The 20,186-nt window shown below is 44.8% G+C and overlaps 2 protein-coding genes across 4 annotated transcripts in view; one reads left to right on the forward strand and one right to left on the reverse strand.

Moving 5' to 3' along the window:
• The window catches only part of EI24 (EI24 autophagy associated transmembrane protein), a 31,875-nt gene extending 19,205 nt beyond the window's left edge, over positions 1 to 12,670 (reverse strand). Inside the window, exons 1-3 of one of the 3 annotated variants that reach the window (XM_068238882.1) lie at positions 12,648 to 12,670; positions 7,239 to 7,387; positions 5,121 to 5,266 (exon numbers count right to left, since the gene is read on the reverse strand). In XM_068238882.1, the coding sequence (XP_068094983.1) occupies positions 5,121 to 5,266; positions 7,239 to 7,280 (188 nt within the window). In that variant the 5' untranslated portion in view covers positions 7,281 to 7,387; positions 12,648 to 12,670. Of the gene's footprint in view, positions 1 to 5,120; positions 5,267 to 7,238; positions 7,388 to 8,876; positions 8,899 to 8,981; positions 9,074 to 12,647 lie in introns of those variants that run through there. The other 2 variants (XM_068238881.1, XM_068238883.1) reach the window with 2 other exon arrangements.
• A 4,508-nt stretch (positions 12,671 to 17,178) lies between these two features.
• LOC137520674 (jerky protein homolog) lies at positions 17,179 to 19,618 on the forward strand. Its single transcript, XM_068238872.1, has one exon. The coding sequence runs from the start codon at positions 17,726 to 17,728 to the stop codon at positions 19,562 to 19,564; it is 1,839 nt and encodes a 612-aa protein (XP_068094973.1). The 5' UTR covers positions 17,179 to 17,725; the 3' UTR covers positions 19,565 to 19,618.
• Positions 19,619 to 20,186: the final 568 nt, after the last annotated feature.

The raw sequence follows: 20,186 nt of genomic DNA on the forward strand, positions 1-20,186 counted from the left end.
ACCAGAGCGTTTTGCCACGATTTCGGCAAAATGCTCAAACGCTCGCACTTTTTAAAAGCGCTAGTATAATGAAACCCTATGGGCCCGTTCTTACTTGGGCGATTTGCGATAATCGCCGCAAATCGCCCAAAAATGCGAAACGCAAATGCGTCACCTGTACCATTTTCAGGCGATTTCCCGGCGATCGCGTTTCAGTGCTACAGAAGCGCTAAACGCAATCGCGGCAAAATCGCCGCAGTGTTCAGTGATTTTTCCGCGTGAAATCGTGGGAAAAAAAAAAATCACTCCTGGAAAACGCCGGCAAAAATTGCCGGAGTTTTGAAAACTCAAGTGTGAATGGGCCCTTAAACTATTCATGCTTACATGCCTTACCATCGTTTTATTTCTTGGGTTGACTGACCAACTTTAAAGTGGAGCTGAACTCTTGCACAGGAAAAAAAGGAAAACAGAGAGAAATTCCCCCTGTATGTATTTGGCTGCTTTCACAGTGGGACGTTACAGGCGCACGTTAGAGTAGCCTGTAACGCAGCCCACCGCACAGCAATGAAAAATCAATGGGCTGTTCACAGTGCCCACCTTGCATTACATTGTAACGCTGCACGTTCAAACAAAGTGCTGCATGCTGTGCGTTCTACACGGCTAAGCAGCGTTAGACTGCTTGCACACGCTCAGTGATGTTGGAGGAGGAGGTCTCCCCTCCTCCTCCGCAGCCAGCCACATGGCTAATTAATATTCACTACACTGAGTGACGTGCAGTGTTTACTTCCTGGAGCGGCTGCTCTGTGCAGCGATTGGCTGGCGGGACCACGTGATGCGGATCACGTGGTCTCCGCATCGCACGGCACAAAAAAGGTGCACCAAAAGCTGCATAACGCGGCTCTTGGTAGCGTCCTTCTCCAGCACCACCAGGTGTTGCATTAGGGCCACGTTATGCGACCTATAACATCCCCTAAAACGCAATGTCCTGGTGGGAAAGAAGCCTTTAGGGAGTTTAGCCTGTCTAATGCCCCCTTATCTCTGATTAATCACCGGTGTAATTTGATCCCTCTGCTGTGTCAACTGGCTGCCACGGCAGAGCAGTTAATTTGTAAACACAAAAGGTTAATCCTATTTCTGCTTCCATGAAAGCAGGAAGTAGACAAAGCTGTAACAAATACATTTTTCTTTAGAGGTAATTATGCTGTCGCTTATCTTTTAGAGCAGAGGACGTTCTGAGTTCAGGTCCACTTTAACCTCTTGTGGACGTAGGTAGTTGAAATCTAGATTTCAGCTACTCGCGCTGCACGTCCCCGTCGCTCTCGCCGCTGTGACCTTGCAGCCTGCTCACTCTACTGTTTTTATGGCAGCAGAACTCTGGGCGCCGGTCAAGAGCAAACTTCATTGGCTCCTGACCCTGTGATGACTGCTCTAGTTTTTTTTTTTGTATAAAAAAAAGAAGTCTCTGGTCCTTAAAGTGAACCAGAGACGAAGCACCCTCATGTATTTTATCATATATATTAGTGGGAACATTAGAGAATACACCTACCCTGCTCTCTGTTTCATCTTTCACTGCTCAGCCTGCTTGTTATCAGCCCTGATAAAATCCCCGACTGAGCATTCAGTCTGGCTTTGCTCAGGAATCATTATAGCTGAGTCTGTCTTCTCTGATGTCTTTTCAAGCCCAAGCCTGCCCCCTTCTGGCTCTGCTTTAATGACTCAGCTATAATGATTCCTGAGCAAAGCCAGACTGAATGCTCAGTCGGGTATTTTATCAGAGCTGATAACAAGCAGGCTGAGCAGTGAAGGATGAAGCCGAGAGCAGGGTAGGTGTTTTCTCTAATGTTCCCACTGATATATATGGTAAAATACATCAGAGTGCTTCGTCTCTGGTTCACGTTAAAGTGTAAAAAGACAAATCGCTTATCGCTCCCACGCCGTCTTCCTCCGCCTTCTCGTTGTCCCAATAGAGGCCCCGTAAGTTTGACCAGACGAGGCGCACTGCGCCGACTAGCCCAACTTACGGGGCTTATATTGGGACAATGAGAAGGTGGAGGAAGATGAATGTGGAGGAAGATGAATTGGGAGTGATCGGTGCGGAGGGGGCAGGAGGAAGCCCCAGGTATGTATTAATCTTTTATAACCATTTGTCTTTGGTACACTTTAAGGGGCCAGAGACCTGCAGTATGAAAGTGGTTAAAAATGAACCATAATACACTGTATAGTGGAACATAAACCATTAATGAGGGTACTTCTTATCTTAAATTTTTCCTGGTTTCAGGAGAAACACTTACCGTATATCTATATATTGCTGAATACTGGTATGTAACCCCACCCACCCAATGATGTTTAGCCTAGGCTATAAGGTCATGAAGCCTTTTCCCCTTGAGCACTCCCGCATAATCAATTTCCTGCTCACTTAAAGGACAACTGACAAGTGAGGGATATAGAGGATGCCATATTTATTTCCTTTTAAGCAATACTAGTTATCTGGCAGCCCTGCTGATCCTCAGCATCTAATATTTTCAGCCATAGCCCCTGAACAAGCAGCAGCAGATCAGGTGTTTCTGACATTGTCAGATCTGACAAAATTAGCTGCATGCTCGTTTCTGGTTTGATTCACTCACTACTGCAGCCAAGTAGATCAGCAGGACTGCCAGGCAACTGGTATTGTTTAAAAGGAAATAAATATGGCAGCCTCCATAGTCTTGTCACGTCAGTTGTCTTTTAATGAGGGGGAAACATTCCGCAAAGCTGCACCTGCCAGAGTAGAGAGTCACCACCCGTGATAAGTTTGAGAAAGTAAATCAGGGAGAGGAAAGACTTTACAATGGATAAAACATTGACTAAATAATTTATAAATGAGTATTGTAAAAAAAAAATAAAAATAAAAAAAAATAATAATTAAAGCAATTTTATTCATTACTAGCTGATGGCCCGGCATTGCCTGGGTATGTATTTGGCTAGTGTTGGCTCCGCCCACTTTTTTCTAACCCTAACTCACAATTATTCAATTATCTAAATTTTGAGCTTTGCGGCCTTTGGCAGCAATAATTTACATTGAAATGAAACAAATCTGATAGGCTGTTTGTGGCTCCACCCCCTTTTCTGAAATTGAACCCGTCACCCAATAACCAACTGTACCACAATTGAGGCTTGTGCCATTAGCAGCAATTAAATATTCCCCTTGAAAATCAACAGGTACATTTTGATTGGCTCTTGTAGGCTCCACCAACTTTTCTGAATATTAATCCCGGTCACCCAGTGACCAACTGCGCAAATTTTGAGAACCCTGCCATTAACAGTGTAAGAATGGCTGCAGATTACATTTTCCCAGTGACATTTGTATTTGTCTCCATCCACTGATGGCCCGGCGTTGCCCGGGTATGTATTCGACTGGTGTTGGCTCCGCCTACTTTTTTTTAACCCTAACACACAATTACTCAATGACCAAGTGTGTGAGCTTTGCAGTCTTTGGTATCAATAATTTGCATTGAAATGAAACAAATCTGCCTGGCTGTTTGTGGCTCCACCCCCTTTTCTGAAGTTGAACCCCAGTCACCCAATGACCAACTGTACCAGGTTTGAGGTTCGTGCCATTAACAATGTAAGAACGGCAGCAATTAAATATTTCCCGTGAAAATCAATAGGTGAATTTTGATTGGCTTTTGTAGTCTCCACTCACTTTTCTGAATAATAATCATCCCAGTCAGCCAGTAACAATCTGGGCAGTTTGAGAACCCTGCCATTAACCTCCCTGGCGGTAAGCCCGTGCTGAGCACGGGCTATGCCGCCGGGAGGCACCGCTCAGGCCCCGCTGGGCCGATTTGCATAATTTTTTTTTTTGCTGCACGTAGCACTTTGCTAGCTGCGTGCAGTGCCCGATCGCCGCCGCTACCCGCCGCTATACGCGTCGCCGCAGCCGCCCCCCCCCTAGACCCCGTGCGCTGCCTGGCCAATCAGTGCCAGGCAGCGCCGTGGGGTGGATCGGAGTCCCCTTTGAAGTCACGACGTCGGTGACGTCACCCCGCCCCGTCGCCATGGCGACGGGGAAGCCCTACAAGAGATCCCGTTCTTTGAACGGGATCTCTTGATCTCCGATCGCCGCCAGCGATCGGAGGGGCTGGGGGGATGCCGCTGAGCAGCGGCTATCATGTAGCGAGACCTCGTCTCGCTACATGAAAAAAAACAAATTAAAAAAAAAAACGTATTTGCTGCCCCCTGGCGGATTTTGACAAACCGCCAGGAGGGTTAACAGTGTAAGAATGGCTGCAGTTTATATTTTCCGAGTGAAATTTGTTTTAGTCTCCGCCCACTTTTTGGCTATGGGGATAAAAAGTATCCTATATGTAATTCCAGGTAATGTACTATGTGTGTGCCAAATTTCATTCAAATCTGTTCAGCCATTGTTGCGTGATTGAGTAACAAACCTTCAAACTTTCGCATTTATAATATTAGTGAGCTGTTATTTTCACTACAGGTCCTCTTTAAAGGGATACTGTAGGGGGGTCAGGGGAAAATGAGTTGAACTTACCCGGGGCTTCTAATGGTCCCCCGCAGACATCCTGTGTTGGCGCAGCCACTCACCGATGCTCCGGCCCCGCCTCTGGTTCACTTCTGGAATTTCAGACTTTAAAGTCTGAAAACCACTGCGCCTGCGTTGCCGTGTCCTCGATCCCGCTGATGTCACCAAGAGCGCACAGCGCAGGCCCAGTATGGTCTGTGCCTGCGCAGTACACTCCTGGTGACATCAGCGGGAGTAAGGACATGGCAACGCAGGCGCAGTGGTTTTCTGACTTTAAAGTCAGAAATTCCAGAAGTGAACTGGAGGCGGAGGCGGGGCCGGAGAATCGGTGAGTGGCTGCGCCAACACAGGATGTCTGCGGGGGACCATTAGAAGCCCCCTGTAAGTTCAACTCATTTTCCCCCGACCCCCCCCCTACAGTATCCCTTTAATGCTGCCAGTTTTTAAAGTCATTCAAGCTGCCAAATAGCAGAAAGCCTGGACAGTAGTAGCTGAATTATGAAGGGAAGCTGAATGCAGGTAATACAATACGTAGCAGTAAATGCTGAGCAATACTCAGAGCGGACCTCAGAATCCCTCAGCTGTGAGAGTTCTCTGCCTCCTGCTGCGAGTTACTCACGTTTCTGGTTTCCTCTCCTCGCTCTGAGCTCTCCGCTGGGCCAGAGCGCTGTTCTGCCGCCTTCTCCTCTGCTCCTCCCGCCTCTGCTGGATCCGGGCATCGAGCTTCGAGATCGTACAAATTCCCCAAATGGAATCCTTAATACCCTGAACAACACAAAACACCTTTCATTATTAATGCAGGCCGCCATTAGCCAGAGTTCCCTTCATTTATAAGAGATGTGGCCGAGTGCCTAATTGTGTGCAGACTATCAGCAAGAACCACTTCACAGTGTCTTTCATGCTCGGTTAATTTAAAGGACACATTCACTGAGAGTGTAATGGAGGCTGCCATATTTATTTCCTATAAAGCAATACCAGTTGCTTGGATGTCCTACTGGTCTTCTGCCTCTAATACATTTAGCCATAGCCCCTGAACAAGCATGCAGCAGATCAGGTGTTTCTGACATTGTCAGATCTGACAAAATTAGCTGCATGCTTGTTTCTGGTGTGATACAGACATTACTGCAGCCAAATAGACCAGCAGGACTGCCAGGCAACTGGTATTGTTTAAAAGGAAATAAATTTGGCAACCTCCATATCACTCACTTCAGTTGTTCTTTAGGAGTGCCCACACACAATTCAATTTCTTTTTTTCCGATCCTGAAGGAGGCCACAAATTATAGCCTTAGCGATTTTCCCGTTAATATCTGACTGTTTAGATCGCTCTGATTAAGTCTGCAGTCTTTCGGCTTCACCGTGTTGAAATTTGGCCGTGGCGATTTTAAATGTACGGAGCAGACTTGATTTTGTTTACACTAATATCATCTGTGTCAAAATACCTAGTCCCCCCCGTCCCCTCCAGAGTCCAGAGTTCTCACAACAGCATTGCTGATTCATTCAGAAATCTGTGAGTGGCTCTTTATAAGCACAGCATACAGACTTCTCCTCACCAAAGTCAATGAGATGCTATTCATTTTGAATTAATTCAAATTTTATGCAAATATATGCAGCTTGGAGTGATTATTTTGACTGGTCCGGTTCCAAGTTGCATACATTTGCAAAAATAACATAACATTTGCATCAATTTAATAAATGTTCGATTATTATTATACAATTAGCTTCCCTTTGACCATTTCTTAACTATAAACCTTTGGAAACAGACTTTTTAAATTAGAAATGCTATTGTGTAGCCCTGCTTGCTGCAGACGCACAAATATCCACACAGGCATAAAACCATAAACTACAGCCTCTTAATTCCTGTTAGAAAGTAGTAGTCTTACACCTACTTCCTGTGAACCAAGTAGTAGTCTTACACCTACTTCCTGTGAACCAAGTAGTAGTCTTACACCTACTTCCTGTGAACCAAGTAGTAGTCTTACACCTACTTCCTGTGAACCAAGTAGTAGTCTTACACCTACTTCCTGTGAACCAAGTAGTAGTCTTACACCTACTTCCTGTGAACCAAGTAGTAGTCTTACACCTACTTCCTGTGAACCAAGTAGTAGTCTTACACCTACTTCCTGTGAACCAAGTAGTAGTCTTACACCTACTTCCTGTGAACCACAAAGGAAGGAGAATTCTATTGGAAATCTGGGCGCTACTCTAGTTTAAGGAACACAGCAGGAAACCTCACAGAGAACAGTTGTCCAATCACAGCACCCCCTTCAGCGCAAAACTTTGTGATTGGCCGAATAGTGTGGGAGTAGTTTACTACAACCTATTGGAAGCCTAAACATTACAGAGGGTGCTGCCCACCCAATCATGTTAGTAGAATTTCCCTATGAGGTTCCCTGCTGGATACACTAAACTAGACTAGCACCGAAATCTGTCTGCAGTGTGTGGCCAGGCAATAGACCCCTCTCTGATCCCATTCGATCAGAGAGGGATCTATCTAATGGGCGATCTGGTAGCCATTGTGTAATGTATGGCTACCTTTAGTTTTCCAGGGCAATTCTACAGTAAACACCAACCAGCCAGTGCCATTTGGGTGATATAGATTAGGAATTCCAGGAATGATGGGATAATATTGCATCACTTGGAATTAGTAATGACTATACTTGTATAACTCGATTATCCTGTGTGCCTGACATCACAAACACCTGCATTTAATTCTGATCCCCATGGAGGCTGCTCTTACCCGGGCCAGGTCCTGGAGAAAGATTTTCAAGCTGTCGGCCATTTTCCCCCTCCGTACCTCATCTGTTGCTCGACTATCAGCTGAAGGGAGACAGGTGAACTAACGGCCCAGGCCGGCTCATCATGGGGGAAGCTTGCACTCTGCTGGGCCTGGAAAGGAAAAAGATATTAACAAAAACACATAGATCCAACTAATAGATCTGCAGAACTTCAGCCACTCAATGTCAAACCACTGCACAGTCCCTTCCTTGTCATAATAACTACTAAAGTCTTATTCCAACCAAAGTCTTTCCATGGTGGGTTGACAGAATGGAAGGGATAACATTTATATACAAATGTACATTTCTCCTAGAGAAAATTGCAATATAAATTACATTTTTCCTATTTTGTCGTCACTTACAGTAGGTACTAAAAAGCCATCAGGAGGTATTTATGTTGGGATCCGGGCATCCTTATTTTGGAATCAGGGGGTACTTAAGTTGGGTTCAGGGGGTACTTATATTTGGATCAGAAGGTATTTATGTGGAAATCAGGTGGTACTTATTTGGGGATCCGGAGATACTTATGTTGGGATCAGGGGTTGCTTATGTTGGGATTGGAGGGGTACTTATGTGGGGATCTGGGGGGGTACTTATGTGGGGATCTGGGGGGGTACTTATTTTGGGCTCAGGGGGATACTTATATTGGGATTATTTTTTATTGTATTAATAAAGCACCAACATATTATGCAGCGCTGCACAATAGATAAATATATAACATACAATGTAGGACATACAAGGAGCTCACAACAAAAAAGATCATTCAAATGTATTTGATAACAGTAGTTCAATGTCTTTGTTAAAAAATAAGAGTCTGTTCTAGCCCAGGAGAGAGGGGTGTCCGACAGTGAGATTGCATAATCAAGCTGAGAACACTAGGGGGATGGGATGCGCATGTTGGAATTGGGAGGTACTTATGTGGGGACCAGGAAGCACTTATGTTGGGACCAGGGGGGGTACTTATGCATGGGACCAGGGCAGCGTTCTCCCCAGGCTCTTTTAGCCGGGTGCTCTACCCGGCTAGTTTTGGTAAGCACCCGGCTGTCATCAGCTCACCTCCTCCTATGGTGTGAACAGAGTTGCACAACGAAGCACCAGCCCTGCATTCTATCATATCATCCCACCTGGCTGGAAAATATTTCTGGGGAGAGCACTGCAGGGGGTACTTATGTTAGGATCAGGAGGATACTTATGTTGGGATCAGTGAATACTTATGTTAGGATGGAGGGGTACTTGTGTTGGGATCAGGAGATACCTATGTTGGGAATGGGGGATACTCATGTCGGGATCAGGGAATACTTATGTTAGGATGGGGGGGGGGGGGGGGGGGAATACGCGTGTTGGGACCAGGGGATACTCGTGTTGGGACCAGGACGTGTTTTCATAGAGGTTAGGGCGATCCTTGAGCTGGTCAGAATTAACCCTTTGCTGTAATACACCTCAGCCCAGCATTGTTGGCAGCAGATGTGGAAGCAATCAGTGATGAATACATGTCACACACAGGCAGGTACAGGAGGAGTGCAGGTAGAGAGACAGCTGTAATGCAGGGATAATGCACAGCCTATGGCCGCCTGTAATAGATGGTCACTCTCATCACTCACACAGTCCGCCCGCCGCCTGCAGCCAGGTGTGTGGGAAGCTACGGGGGCTCCGCGGGGACAAACAACAACAATAAATCATCACACGCAGCAAACAACAAGTCTCACCTGCTGGAAGCTCCAGCTTCAATCACAACAGCCGGGCCCGCCCGCACTGCGCATGTCTCGGCGGCACGCCGGGAGTTGGAGTCCGCTGCGCCTGGAGCATGCCGGGACATGTAGTGCGAATGAGGAAAGGCTGAGGAGTCGGCAAGCTCCACCTACAGGGCGGTCTGGGCGCTGCGCAGGGAAGATATTAGCACCGCGGAGCGCCACCTGGTGGAGGAGAAGTTTCCTTCCACCCATCTCTACAGGAGACATTTTGCGTCCGCCTTCTGTAACCTCCATAGACTTCAATGTTGCGGCTATAGCGACGTCCAGTGTGTAATTGGGGCGCCAGGGTCGGGCAATGTGTGCTCCTATAGGGCTGAATATAAGCAGAAAGCTCATTGGTTCCTCCATAGACAGGTTTGTATCTCTGCAGGATCATCCACCAGGCAACCTAGGCAGGTGCTTGGGGCGTAGTGGGGTCACCTGCCAGTACCACCTTCTCTGAACTCTCTCCACTTCAGCCTACCAAAAGTACCACAAGGGGGCCCAAACCTACTACCTTGCCTAGGACCTCATTACATCTTACTCCATTTCTGCTGCTGTGGTTGTTACAGATTACAGAGCAAGCTCATAGTGAAATAACCATTTTCTTCCCTTCAGGACTAGCTGGTTCTGAGGTCTGGGGACTGGGGCTTCCTCCAGACTCATCGGTCCCTCGCTGTCCTCCTCTGCCACCCGATAATTCAGCTTTACAGAGTACATAGTCATGTCACTGACTGTCCTTAGATGAGCTCACAATCTAATCCTACCATAGCCTAATGTCCTACCATATTATTATTATGTATTATGTACAAATATGGCAGCCTCAATATACCTCTCACTACAGTTCTCCTTTAAGTCTTATATATATAGCACTGACATCTTCTGCAGCACTTTACACAGTACATAGTCATGTCACTGACTGTCCTCAGAGGAGCTCACAATCTTATCCTGCCATAGTCATAGTCATAGTGTAATGTCCTACCATATTATTATTACATATTTATATAGCACTGACATCTCCTGCAGCACATTACAGAGTACATAGTCATGTCACTGACTGTCCTCAGAGGAGCTCACAGTCTAATCCTACCATAGCCATAGTCTAATGTCCTACCATATTATTATTATTATGTATTTATATAGCAGTGACATCTTCTACAGCACATTACAGAGTACATAGTCATGTCACTGACTGTCCTCAGAGGAGCTCACAATCTAATCCTACCATAGTCATAGTCTAATGTCCTACCATATTATTATTATTATTATGTATTTATATAGCACTGACATCTTCTGCAGCACTTTACAGAGTACATAGTCATGTCACTGACTATCCTCAGAGGAGCTCACAATCTAATCCTACCATAGCCTAATGTCCTACCATATTATTATTATGTATTTATATAGCACTGACATCTTCTGCAGCACATTACAGAGTACATAGTCATGCCACTGACTGTCCTCAGAGGAGCTCACAATCTAATCCTACCATAGTCATAGTCTAATGTCCTACCATATTATTATTATTATTATGTATTTATATAGCACTGACATCTTCTGCAGCACATTACAGAGTACATAGTCATGTCACTGACTGTCCTCAAAGGAGCTCACACTCTAATCCTACCATAGTCATAGCCTAATGTCCAACTATATTATTATTATTTTGATGTATTTATATAGCACTGACATCTTCTGCAGCACTTTACAGAGTACATAGTCATGTCACTGACTATCCTCAGGGGAGCTCACAATCTAATCCTGCCATAGTCATATAGGACAACTATCGTGAGAGGTATATGGAGGCTGCCATATTTATTTACTTGTAAGCAATACCAGTTGCCTGGCAGCCCTGCTGATCTATTTGGCTGAAGAAGTGTCTGAATCACACCAGAAACAAGCATGCAGCTAATCTTGTCAGATCTGTCAAAATTGTCAGAAAAACCTGATCTGCTGCATGCTTGTTCAGGGGCTATGGCTGAAAGTATCAGAGGCAGAAGATCAGCAGCATAGCCAGGTAACTGGTATTGCTTAAATGGAAACAAATATGGCAGCCTCAATATACCTCTCACTACAGTTCTCCTTTAAGTCTTATATATATAGCACTGACATCTTCTGCAGCACTTTACACAGTACATAGTCATGTCACTGACTGTCCTCAGAGGAGCTCACAATCTTATCCTGCCATAGTCATAGTCATAGTGTAATGTCCTACCATATTATTATTACATATTTATATAGCACTGACATCTCCTGCAGCACATTACAGAGTACATAGTCATGTCACTGACTGTCCTCAGAGGAGCTCACAGTCTAATCCTACCATAGCCATAGTCTAATGTCCTACCATATTATTATTATTATGTATTTATATAGCACTGACATCTTCTGCAGCACATTACAGAGTACATAGTCATGTCACTGACTGCCCTCAGATGAGCTCACACTCTAATCCTACCATAGTCATAGTCTAATGTTCTACCATATTATTATTATTATGTATTTATATAGCACTGGCATCTTCTGCAGCACATTACAGAGTACATAGTCATGTCACTGACTGTCCTCAGAGGAGCTCACAATCTAATCCTACCATAGTCAGTCTAATGTCCTACCATATTATTATTATGTATTTATATAGCACTGACATCTCATGTAGCACATTACAGAGTATATAGTCATGTCACTGACTGTCCTCAGAGGAGCTCACAATCTAATCCTGCTATAGTCATAGTCTAATGTCCTACCATATTATTATTATGTATTTATATAGCACTGACATCTTCTGCAGCACATTACAGAGTACATAGTCATGTCACTGACTGCCCTCAGATTAGCTCACACTCTAATCCTACCATAGTCATAGTCTAATGTCCTACCATATTATTATTATGTATTTATATAGCACTGACATCTTCTGCAGCACATTACAGAGTACATAGTCATGCCACTGACTGTCCTCAGAGGAGCTCACACTCTAATCCTACCATAGTCATAGTCTAATGTCCTACCATATTATTATTATTATGTATTTATATAGCACTGACATCTTCTGCAGCACATTACAGAGTACATAGTCATGTCACTGACTGTCCTCAGAGGAGCTCACACTCTAATCCTACCATAGTCATAGTCTAATGTCCTACCATATTATTATTATGTATTTATATAGCAGTGGCATCTCCTGCAGCACATTACAGAGTACATAGTCATGTCACTGGCTGTCCTCAGAGGAGCTCACAATCTAATCCTGCCATAGTCATAGTCTAATGTCCTACCATATTATTATTATGTCTTTATATAGCACCGGAATCTTCTGCAGCACATTACAGAGTACATAGTCATGTCACTGACTGTCCTCAGAGGAGCTCACAATCTAATCCTACCATAGTCATAGTGTAATGTCCTCCCATATTATTATTATGTATTTATATAGCACTACATCTTCTATCATAAACATAATGTATGATAATAAATAAGATTCATTGCATTACCATGCATTCATTTGTCTTTCCCTCCCCCATCTCTTGCATAGTTTTGCCGCCATGCCCTGATTATGTGGAAGCACGCCTGACCCTGCCATTGAGATATCTAGTTGGGTTATGGAAGCATCTATTTATAAATCACTTCAAAGCACGATACCTTCTCCTTCCACTCCAGACCACCTCACACCCGGGGGAATGCTGGATCCCGGTCGCTATGGAAACTGCATTAACATGGCAACCAGCGAGGTCTGTGAATGGGAGCAGAATGCATTGTGGGTAAGTAGATAATGAGCTGGGGGGGGGGGGGGGGGGTGATAGAAAGGAGTCATATCATCTATTCTGCATGTTTGTGAATGTATAGGCTGGATAAACGCAGTGGATGACAGTATATATGAGCTGATTGCGCCCGGCAGCAATATTTTATGCAGAACATCAATTTTCGCCCTATGAAAATGAATCGCGGTGATGTCGCTTTTTGTGGAAGCTGAGTTTTTTTTCGATGAGAGATTTCTTCAATCTGAAGGCTCTATATGTCAGGCATACTTACAGACAACAGGGGGCGCTCTATGGTTGCCAATGTGACATGGTTAATGGAACCTAACATTTTTTATCCGAATAGCACGTTAAATACAGTAGAATCCCGGTTATCCGGAATCGGAGCAACTGGCAATCTCAAGCAACTGGCAGAAACCCCTGGTGGTATAGACAGAAGAGAGGGGTGGCTTGTGCTGCATCTACAGCGCTCCCAGGGGCCATATGAACCCTGCCATCTCTCCAGGGCTCAGGCAGGTCCTCAAGAGAGTATTATTATTTCATTTCGTGAGCCGGTTCTCTCATGAAGCAAGTTGAAACATTTGCATCAGGCGCAGAGAGTACTGGGGTGGCATGTTTATACTGTGTGTTTACACTGATAGCATGCAGTCAGAGCAGGAGGAGAAGCGAGAGGAGAGTGAGGTGAAGAGGTCATCATTGGGGAAAAGCAGCTTGTTGTGCTGTGTGAGGAGTCTGACAGTGAGTGAGGAGGAGGAAGGCAGGAGAGCATCATTGGAGAAAAGCAGCTTGTTGTGCTGTGTGAGGAGTCTGACAGTGAGTGAGGAGGGGGGAGGCAGGAGAGCATCATTGGGGAAAAGCAGCTTGTTGTGCTGTGTGACAGTGAGTGAGGAGGGCGGAGGCAGGAAAGCAGCATTGGGGAAAAGCAGCTTGTTGTGCTGTGTGACAGTGAATGAGGAAGGGGGAGGCAGGAGGTCATCATTGGGGAAAATCAGCTTGTTGTGCTGTGTGAGGAGTCTGACAGTGAGTGAGGAGGGGGGAGGCAGGGGAGCATCATTGGGGAACCCTTGTTATGCTGTGTGAGGAGTCTGACAGTGAGTGAGGAGGGATGGAGGCAGGAGAGCAGCAGTGTTTCATTTGACTTGCACAGCGGAAGGGAGGAGTCTGTACGCTGCTGTCCTGAGTGAGAAGGAATGGAGGACAGCCGACTGGCTGAGGGTGAGCGGTTTGTTTGTCACAGACTCACAGCCAGCCAGTGTGCTATTGTGTTGAGCTGCAGCATGTCATGTGAGGACATTAACCTCCTTGGCGGTAACCCCGTCGGTGACGTCATCCCGCCCCATCGCCATGGCGATGGGGGAAGACCTCCAGGAAATCCCGTTCTTTGAATGGGATTTCCTGATCGAAGTGGGCGGGGGGATGCCGCTGAGCAGCGGCTATCATGTAGCGAGCCCTGGGCTCGCTACATGATATAATAATAAAAAAAAAAAAAAAAACTTCTGCGCTGCCTCCTGGCGGATTTTTTTATACCGCCAGGAGGGTTAAGGGCCCATTCACACTTGTATGCTTTACAAGCGATTTCAGCATCGCTGAAAATCGCTAGCGTTTTGAAAAACGCTTGTACAATGAAAAGTATATGGAAGTGTTCTCATCTAAGCGATTTGCGATTTGCTGAAACGCAAATGCGTTGCCTGCAGCATTTTTTGAGCGATTCTGAGCGATTAGCGTTTCAGTGTTCAGTATAGGAGTTCTGGTAAATCGCTCTGGAAGCGCTGGTCTGTTCACAATCAACAGAGTTTCGAGCGATTTTACCCATCAAACCTTGCATACCCCAAAACACCTCTTTTTCCTGTGCAGATGTCATTTCATGTTTATGGAAGACTTAGACACAGCTTATTAAACTAGAAATCGCAAAACGCTAATTGTGAAAACCGCTTTTCTGTACAGTTTAAAATCACTGGAAAATCTCTAGGAAAAAACTCTGTAAAACTCGAGAAAAATCGCTCATCATTTGCGATTGCTTTTAGCGATTTCTAGTGTGAATGGGCCCTTAGACTGTAATGCTGGGAACGCACGATGCGATTTCCTGTCCGATCGACGGGTGATCGGATAGGAAGTTGTAGCATGTGTACATGTCCAAACTGCTCCTGGTCGATAAAGTGATCGATTTTCACATAACTTCGCAAAATCGATCTCTTTCTCGATTGAAAACGGATTGGAAATGTTGGAAATGATCACCTGATGGCCGCCGATCGGGCAGAAAATGGCATCGTTTGTTCTTAGTATAAGGCCAGATTTACACTGCGTGTTAAAAAAAGCACTATACAATTGTTTTTTATACTACACATGATTTTGCTGAGTTTTCCAATCAATTTCAAATCACAAAAACGCAAGGATATCAGCAAAATAATGAAAACTACAGGAACCCTTTGAAAGTAATGCGATGCGATTTTGCCTGATTTCAAAAATCCTGCTTGCTGCATTTTTTTCTGCATTTCCTCCTTGTGTTTAAAAAAGCTAAAAATATAAAAATATCTTGAGGTGGCTTACCTCATACAAGAATTCACTTACGTTACAGTAAGAAAAATCATTTATTGAGCACAAGGCAACGCGTTTCGTGAGATCCAACACACTTCATCAGGCCAATCACTGTGCGGGGTGATGATAAACATGCTAGACCGCATGTTTATCTTCACCCGGCAGTGATTGGTCTAATGAAGTAGATTAATGGAGAATCATTTCACAAGCGCTTTCAGGTGATTTTGAAAAATCGCCAGTGCTTAAAAAAATCCAAAAGCGCCACTAGTGTGAACTAGCCCTTAAACTGAAAACTCATGTGAGGGCCTGTACACAATGAAATTGCCAATCGCAAACGCAGTGCGATTCATTTTTTAATCAAAATTCTAATTGCGATTTTGTTGTGCGCTTGAGATGTGATTGCAATTTTGCTGAGGCAATCTTTTCCTGGTTTCCTAATTGTTTACCTAAAAAAAAGCAATACAACTCGCATCCATTGCGTTTTTCCTGCACTTAAAAAACAAGCGCTGCAGGCACTGCAGTTGCGATTTTCTAAAAATCGCATCGCACCACTGTGTACAGCGCCTCACTTTTTGCTTTATTTTCACAAAAGGCTTTGCGATTAAAAAATGTAGTCACTTCTAAAATCGCAGCACAGCCAGTGTATACAGGGCCTGTACACACTTGGCTGAGTTGCGCTTCGATTTTAGAATATTGCATCCAATTTTTCAATCCCAAAGCCTTCAAGAAAACAATGCAAATCACGAGGCTCTGTACACAGTAGTGCGAAGCGATTATAGAAAATCACAAGCGCTTTTTCAGTGTTTGCATTTATGCAGCACAGGGGAAACGCAACGCATGCAATTTTCCTTGCGTATTTTAGGTAAATAATCAGGTAACTGGAGGCAAAATCGCATACGCACAGAAAATCGCAAGTAGAATTTGTACAGACCCTAATCAATGGGCTAGTTTACACTTGAATGTGTTTTTCACGTGCAGAAAAAAAATGACATCCTGCAGCATAATTCTGCACATTGTCCTCAATTCTGGTAGCTATGTGAGGTTAATATTTTTTTTGTAGGTAAAATATAGCTCATGAGGTATTTTCCTCTTTTTTTTTAGCAATTCTGAAATATTTTTCTCCATTTCCAAACATGAGGTAAAACATGAGCTAAATGCATAAAGTGAGGTAAAACATGAGGTAAATGCATAAAGTGAGGTAAAACATGAGCTAAATGCATAAAGTGAGGTAGAACATGAGGTGAATGCGTAAAGTGAGGTAAAACATGAGGTATTTCAGCGGTAAGCATGCAGTAAATCTATAATAGTAGTCTTTAATAGTCTTCCATAAGTTAGGATAGTCTTTGGATGATGTTTTTTTTTTTTTTTTGAGGGGGGGGGGGGGGGGAGGTGTATTTGACTATGTAGCAACCTATGAAAAGTATATTTATAGGCATCCCTTGTAAAAATAAAAAAAAATCCAGTAAATATATGGAGTTTTATTTCTACTATTCTTTTCTCTTACACAGCCTGAATAGGAACGACACTAAAACAGCAATAGGAACTCCACTAAAAACTGCAAAATGCATGTGCTAACATGCCCCCTAATTTCCATGAGAATAGCTATTTTTGATAAATTACCTCATAATTCATCTCATGGAGGTAAAACATGACGGAAACCTACCAGAATTGCTAAATGTCATTACTTCATGAGGTAAATTACTTCACATGAGGTAATTTGTTTGATAACCCTACCAGAATTGAGTCCATTGTGTGCTTTTTCTCTATCAATTGCGTTAGCTGCCGTGAAGAAACGTTGCCTGTTTTTCTGCAAACAAAGGCACATGGTGTGCAGAAAACTGAAAGACAAGTGTGGCCCCGCCTTACATTGTATGGGATTCAAATCAGTGTCCTCTGCCAAGAGAAAAGTAAACTATGGCTGTGTCTTCCTTGCTAAGGAGCTGCTTCTGTGTGGAGAGATCACAGACTAGTCATTCCAGCCCCCAGCCTGTGTGAGATGGCTCTACAAGCTGAGCGACGGGGAAGGGGAGGAGGCAGGAAGGAGGGAAATGCTGTGTGTTCCTGTGTGTGTGTAATCCCTCATGCCTGTAGTACAGCATTGCTGCAGAGAGCTTGTTTCACCGAACCTGAAGAGTTACTTACGGACTACACAGACAGGGGCAACAAAACCTCACTTTATTTACGGACTTTCTTTAAATATCCTGACGCTTCGCAACACTGCTGCCCACTGTTACTCGAGGCCTGGCTTCTAGATCGCACCTAGGCCGCATCTAGCACAAAACGTTTGCCAGCGCTGAACTGCACACTGCTCCCACTCTACTGGGGTACTTCCCTCTTCACATATGCCTCTGAGGGGCTAAAAGTGTTGCTGAATAATTTGTTAGGAAAGAAAAGTTGCTGTAACTGCAGAGGACATCCGTCTGTGTCATGGCAACAGAGCAGAACATACAGCCAGACTCCACCTCTCACCGGCCGCCAAGGTGTAAGCGGAAACGCATAGTGCTTACTCTGAAGCAGAAGATGGAGATCTGTCAGAGACTTGAGGAAGGCGTGAGTCGAACAGAACTCATGGAGGAGTTTAATGTCGGGTCGTCTACAATCTATGACATCAAATCCAAGTCTGAGAAGATAAGGAGGTTTTACCTGAACTCAGAGAGTGACGAGAGTGTGGAACGGCGTCATACTCTTCATACACCGAAAATGGAAACGCTAGATCAGGCACTGTACGAGTGGTTCTTGATGAGAAGGTCTGAGGGAGGTTTTGTATCTGGGCCGATGTTGCAGGAAAAGGCAAAAGAGTTACACGCAAGACTAGGCCTCGAAGGTCAGTGTAACTTTTCAACCGGCTGGCTATCCAGATTCAAGATCCGTCATGGCATCCGAAAGCCAGACTTGTCAGGTGAGCAAAAAACGGCTGATATCAGAGCTGCGCCTTCCTTTCTTGATGTGTTTAATGACCTAGTAGAAGAACATGGGCTGACACCAGAACGGATTTACAATGCGGAGGAGACTGGAATAATGTGGAAATGTGTGCCAGATTCAGCTTTGGCGGGTGATGACGAGGAGGTAGCTAATGGACTCAAACAAAACAAAGAGCGGCTAACGCTCATCGTCTGTGCAAATGCGTCTGGAAATCATAAGTTGAAGTTGAGTGTGATCGGCAAATTGGCTAAACCAAGATCGCTTAAAGGCATAACTAACCTTCCCGTGGATTACCACCATGCACAATGTAACAGCTGGAGGGACTCGGACATTTTAAAGAAGTGGTTTCACTGCTCCTTTGTACCCAGTGTGAAAGAAAATTTACAAAACCAAGCCATACCGGAAGACAGTAAAGTTCTGTTGCTCCTGGACGGCAGTCGCACAAATCCTCCCGCAGAAGAACTCGTTGATGGCAACATTTTCGTACGTTATCTTCCATCTCACTTAACCAGTCTGGTCCAACCGATGGACCAAGGAGTCATACAGAATTTACAGATGTTCTACAGGCGTGACTTCATGCGTAAAATGATTAACGCTGATGACACGGTTGTGGAATTTCAGAAGAGATTTAATCTAAAAGACGCCATCTACACTGCCAGTTGTGCCTGGGATTCTGTGACGAAGGAAACCTTGCACAACTCTTGGAGAAAGTTGTGGCCTTCGGTGATACCTGCGGGATCCTCCGCCAGTGACCAAGAGGAGTCTCCAATCGATGACGCAGCCGCCACAACCATCACAGTGTATGATGAAATCTGTGAGCTCGTTGACTCTGCTGACCGTAAGATCGACGTGTCTCGAGATGAACTCAGCAGCTGGCTTGCTGTTGACGAAGCTATACCAGTAACATTAAATTCAGATGATATCACCGAAGCTGTTATCAAACGTGAACGAACGAGTGGCACAGATGACGAAGAAAGTGATGATGATGTTTGTGAGGTGGAACCAGTATCTTGGGAGAAAGCGATCGATGCATTTCATACTCTGATCACTTTTGCAGAACAGCAACCGTGCTTCACCTCTCAGCATGTTATGCAGCTGCTCAACATGCAAAACCTGACATTGGAAGAGAGGCGTAAGGCCTCAAAGGAAGTCGATCTTCGCTCATTTTTCCAGAAAACTCCAGACTTGTTGGGTACTGCAGCATCCTCTTCCGATGGAAGTCCAAAAGCCTCCACTTCTCCTAACCCTGATCCAGCCTCACCTTCCAGTCCTGGTGCAATTTCTGCCCTCAACCTTAGTACACGGGAAACTCTGTCCACCGACTATTACAGTTTTTGTACTTAAGAGGAACTCTGGTGAATATAGCTTCATGAATAAAATGGCTTATTTTTAACAACACTACTTGATAAATAATTTAGGCACTGGTTGCCCATTGTAAAATTTTTCCTCTCCCTAATTTATATTCTTAAATTTTCGCAGGTGGCAACGTCTCTACTGCAGGTAGGTGCATCACTGTGGAATGTTTGTTTACAATGTGTTCTGAAGTCAGTAGAAACAACACCTAGGGGGGGGGGGGCATTCAGCTGCGGGGACCAGGCGGAAAGACATGGAAGGCGCGGATGGCGTCCTCCGTGCATTGATATTTCATGCAGGTAATTGCCTTTTTTAACCTATTTCGCCTCGTAAGTCCTTTAAAGAGAGTCTGAAGCCAACTTAAATACTTTTTTTACCTGTTATTTATGTTACGGAATATGAGCAGTGCTCAAACGCTGCATTCCCGTGGCAGAACGAGGGCTTTATACCCCCCAAATCCCCGGGGAAAAAATTGGGGAGCGCTTCCTGGTAGAGGCAGTGCTTTCTGCTGTAGCTCTGCCTCTACTGGAGTCGATCGCCGCCTCTCCCCGCCCCTCTCAATCTTCTTTCACTGAGAGGGGCGGGGAGAGGTGGAGATCCGCACGGAGATTGA

This window comes from Hyperolius riggenbachi, chromosome 6 (genome assembly GCF_040937935.1).
Source record: "Hyperolius riggenbachi isolate aHypRig1 chromosome 6, aHypRig1.pri, whole genome shotgun sequence".
NCBI lineage: Eukaryota > Metazoa > Chordata > Amphibia > Anura > Hyperoliidae > Hyperolius > Hyperolius riggenbachi.

Excerpts from the sequence above, each read along its gene's own strand:
- LOC137520674 (XM_068238872.1), top strand. The coding sequence starts at position 17,726 with ATGGCAACAGAGCAGAACATACAGCCAGACTCCACCTCTCACCGGCCG.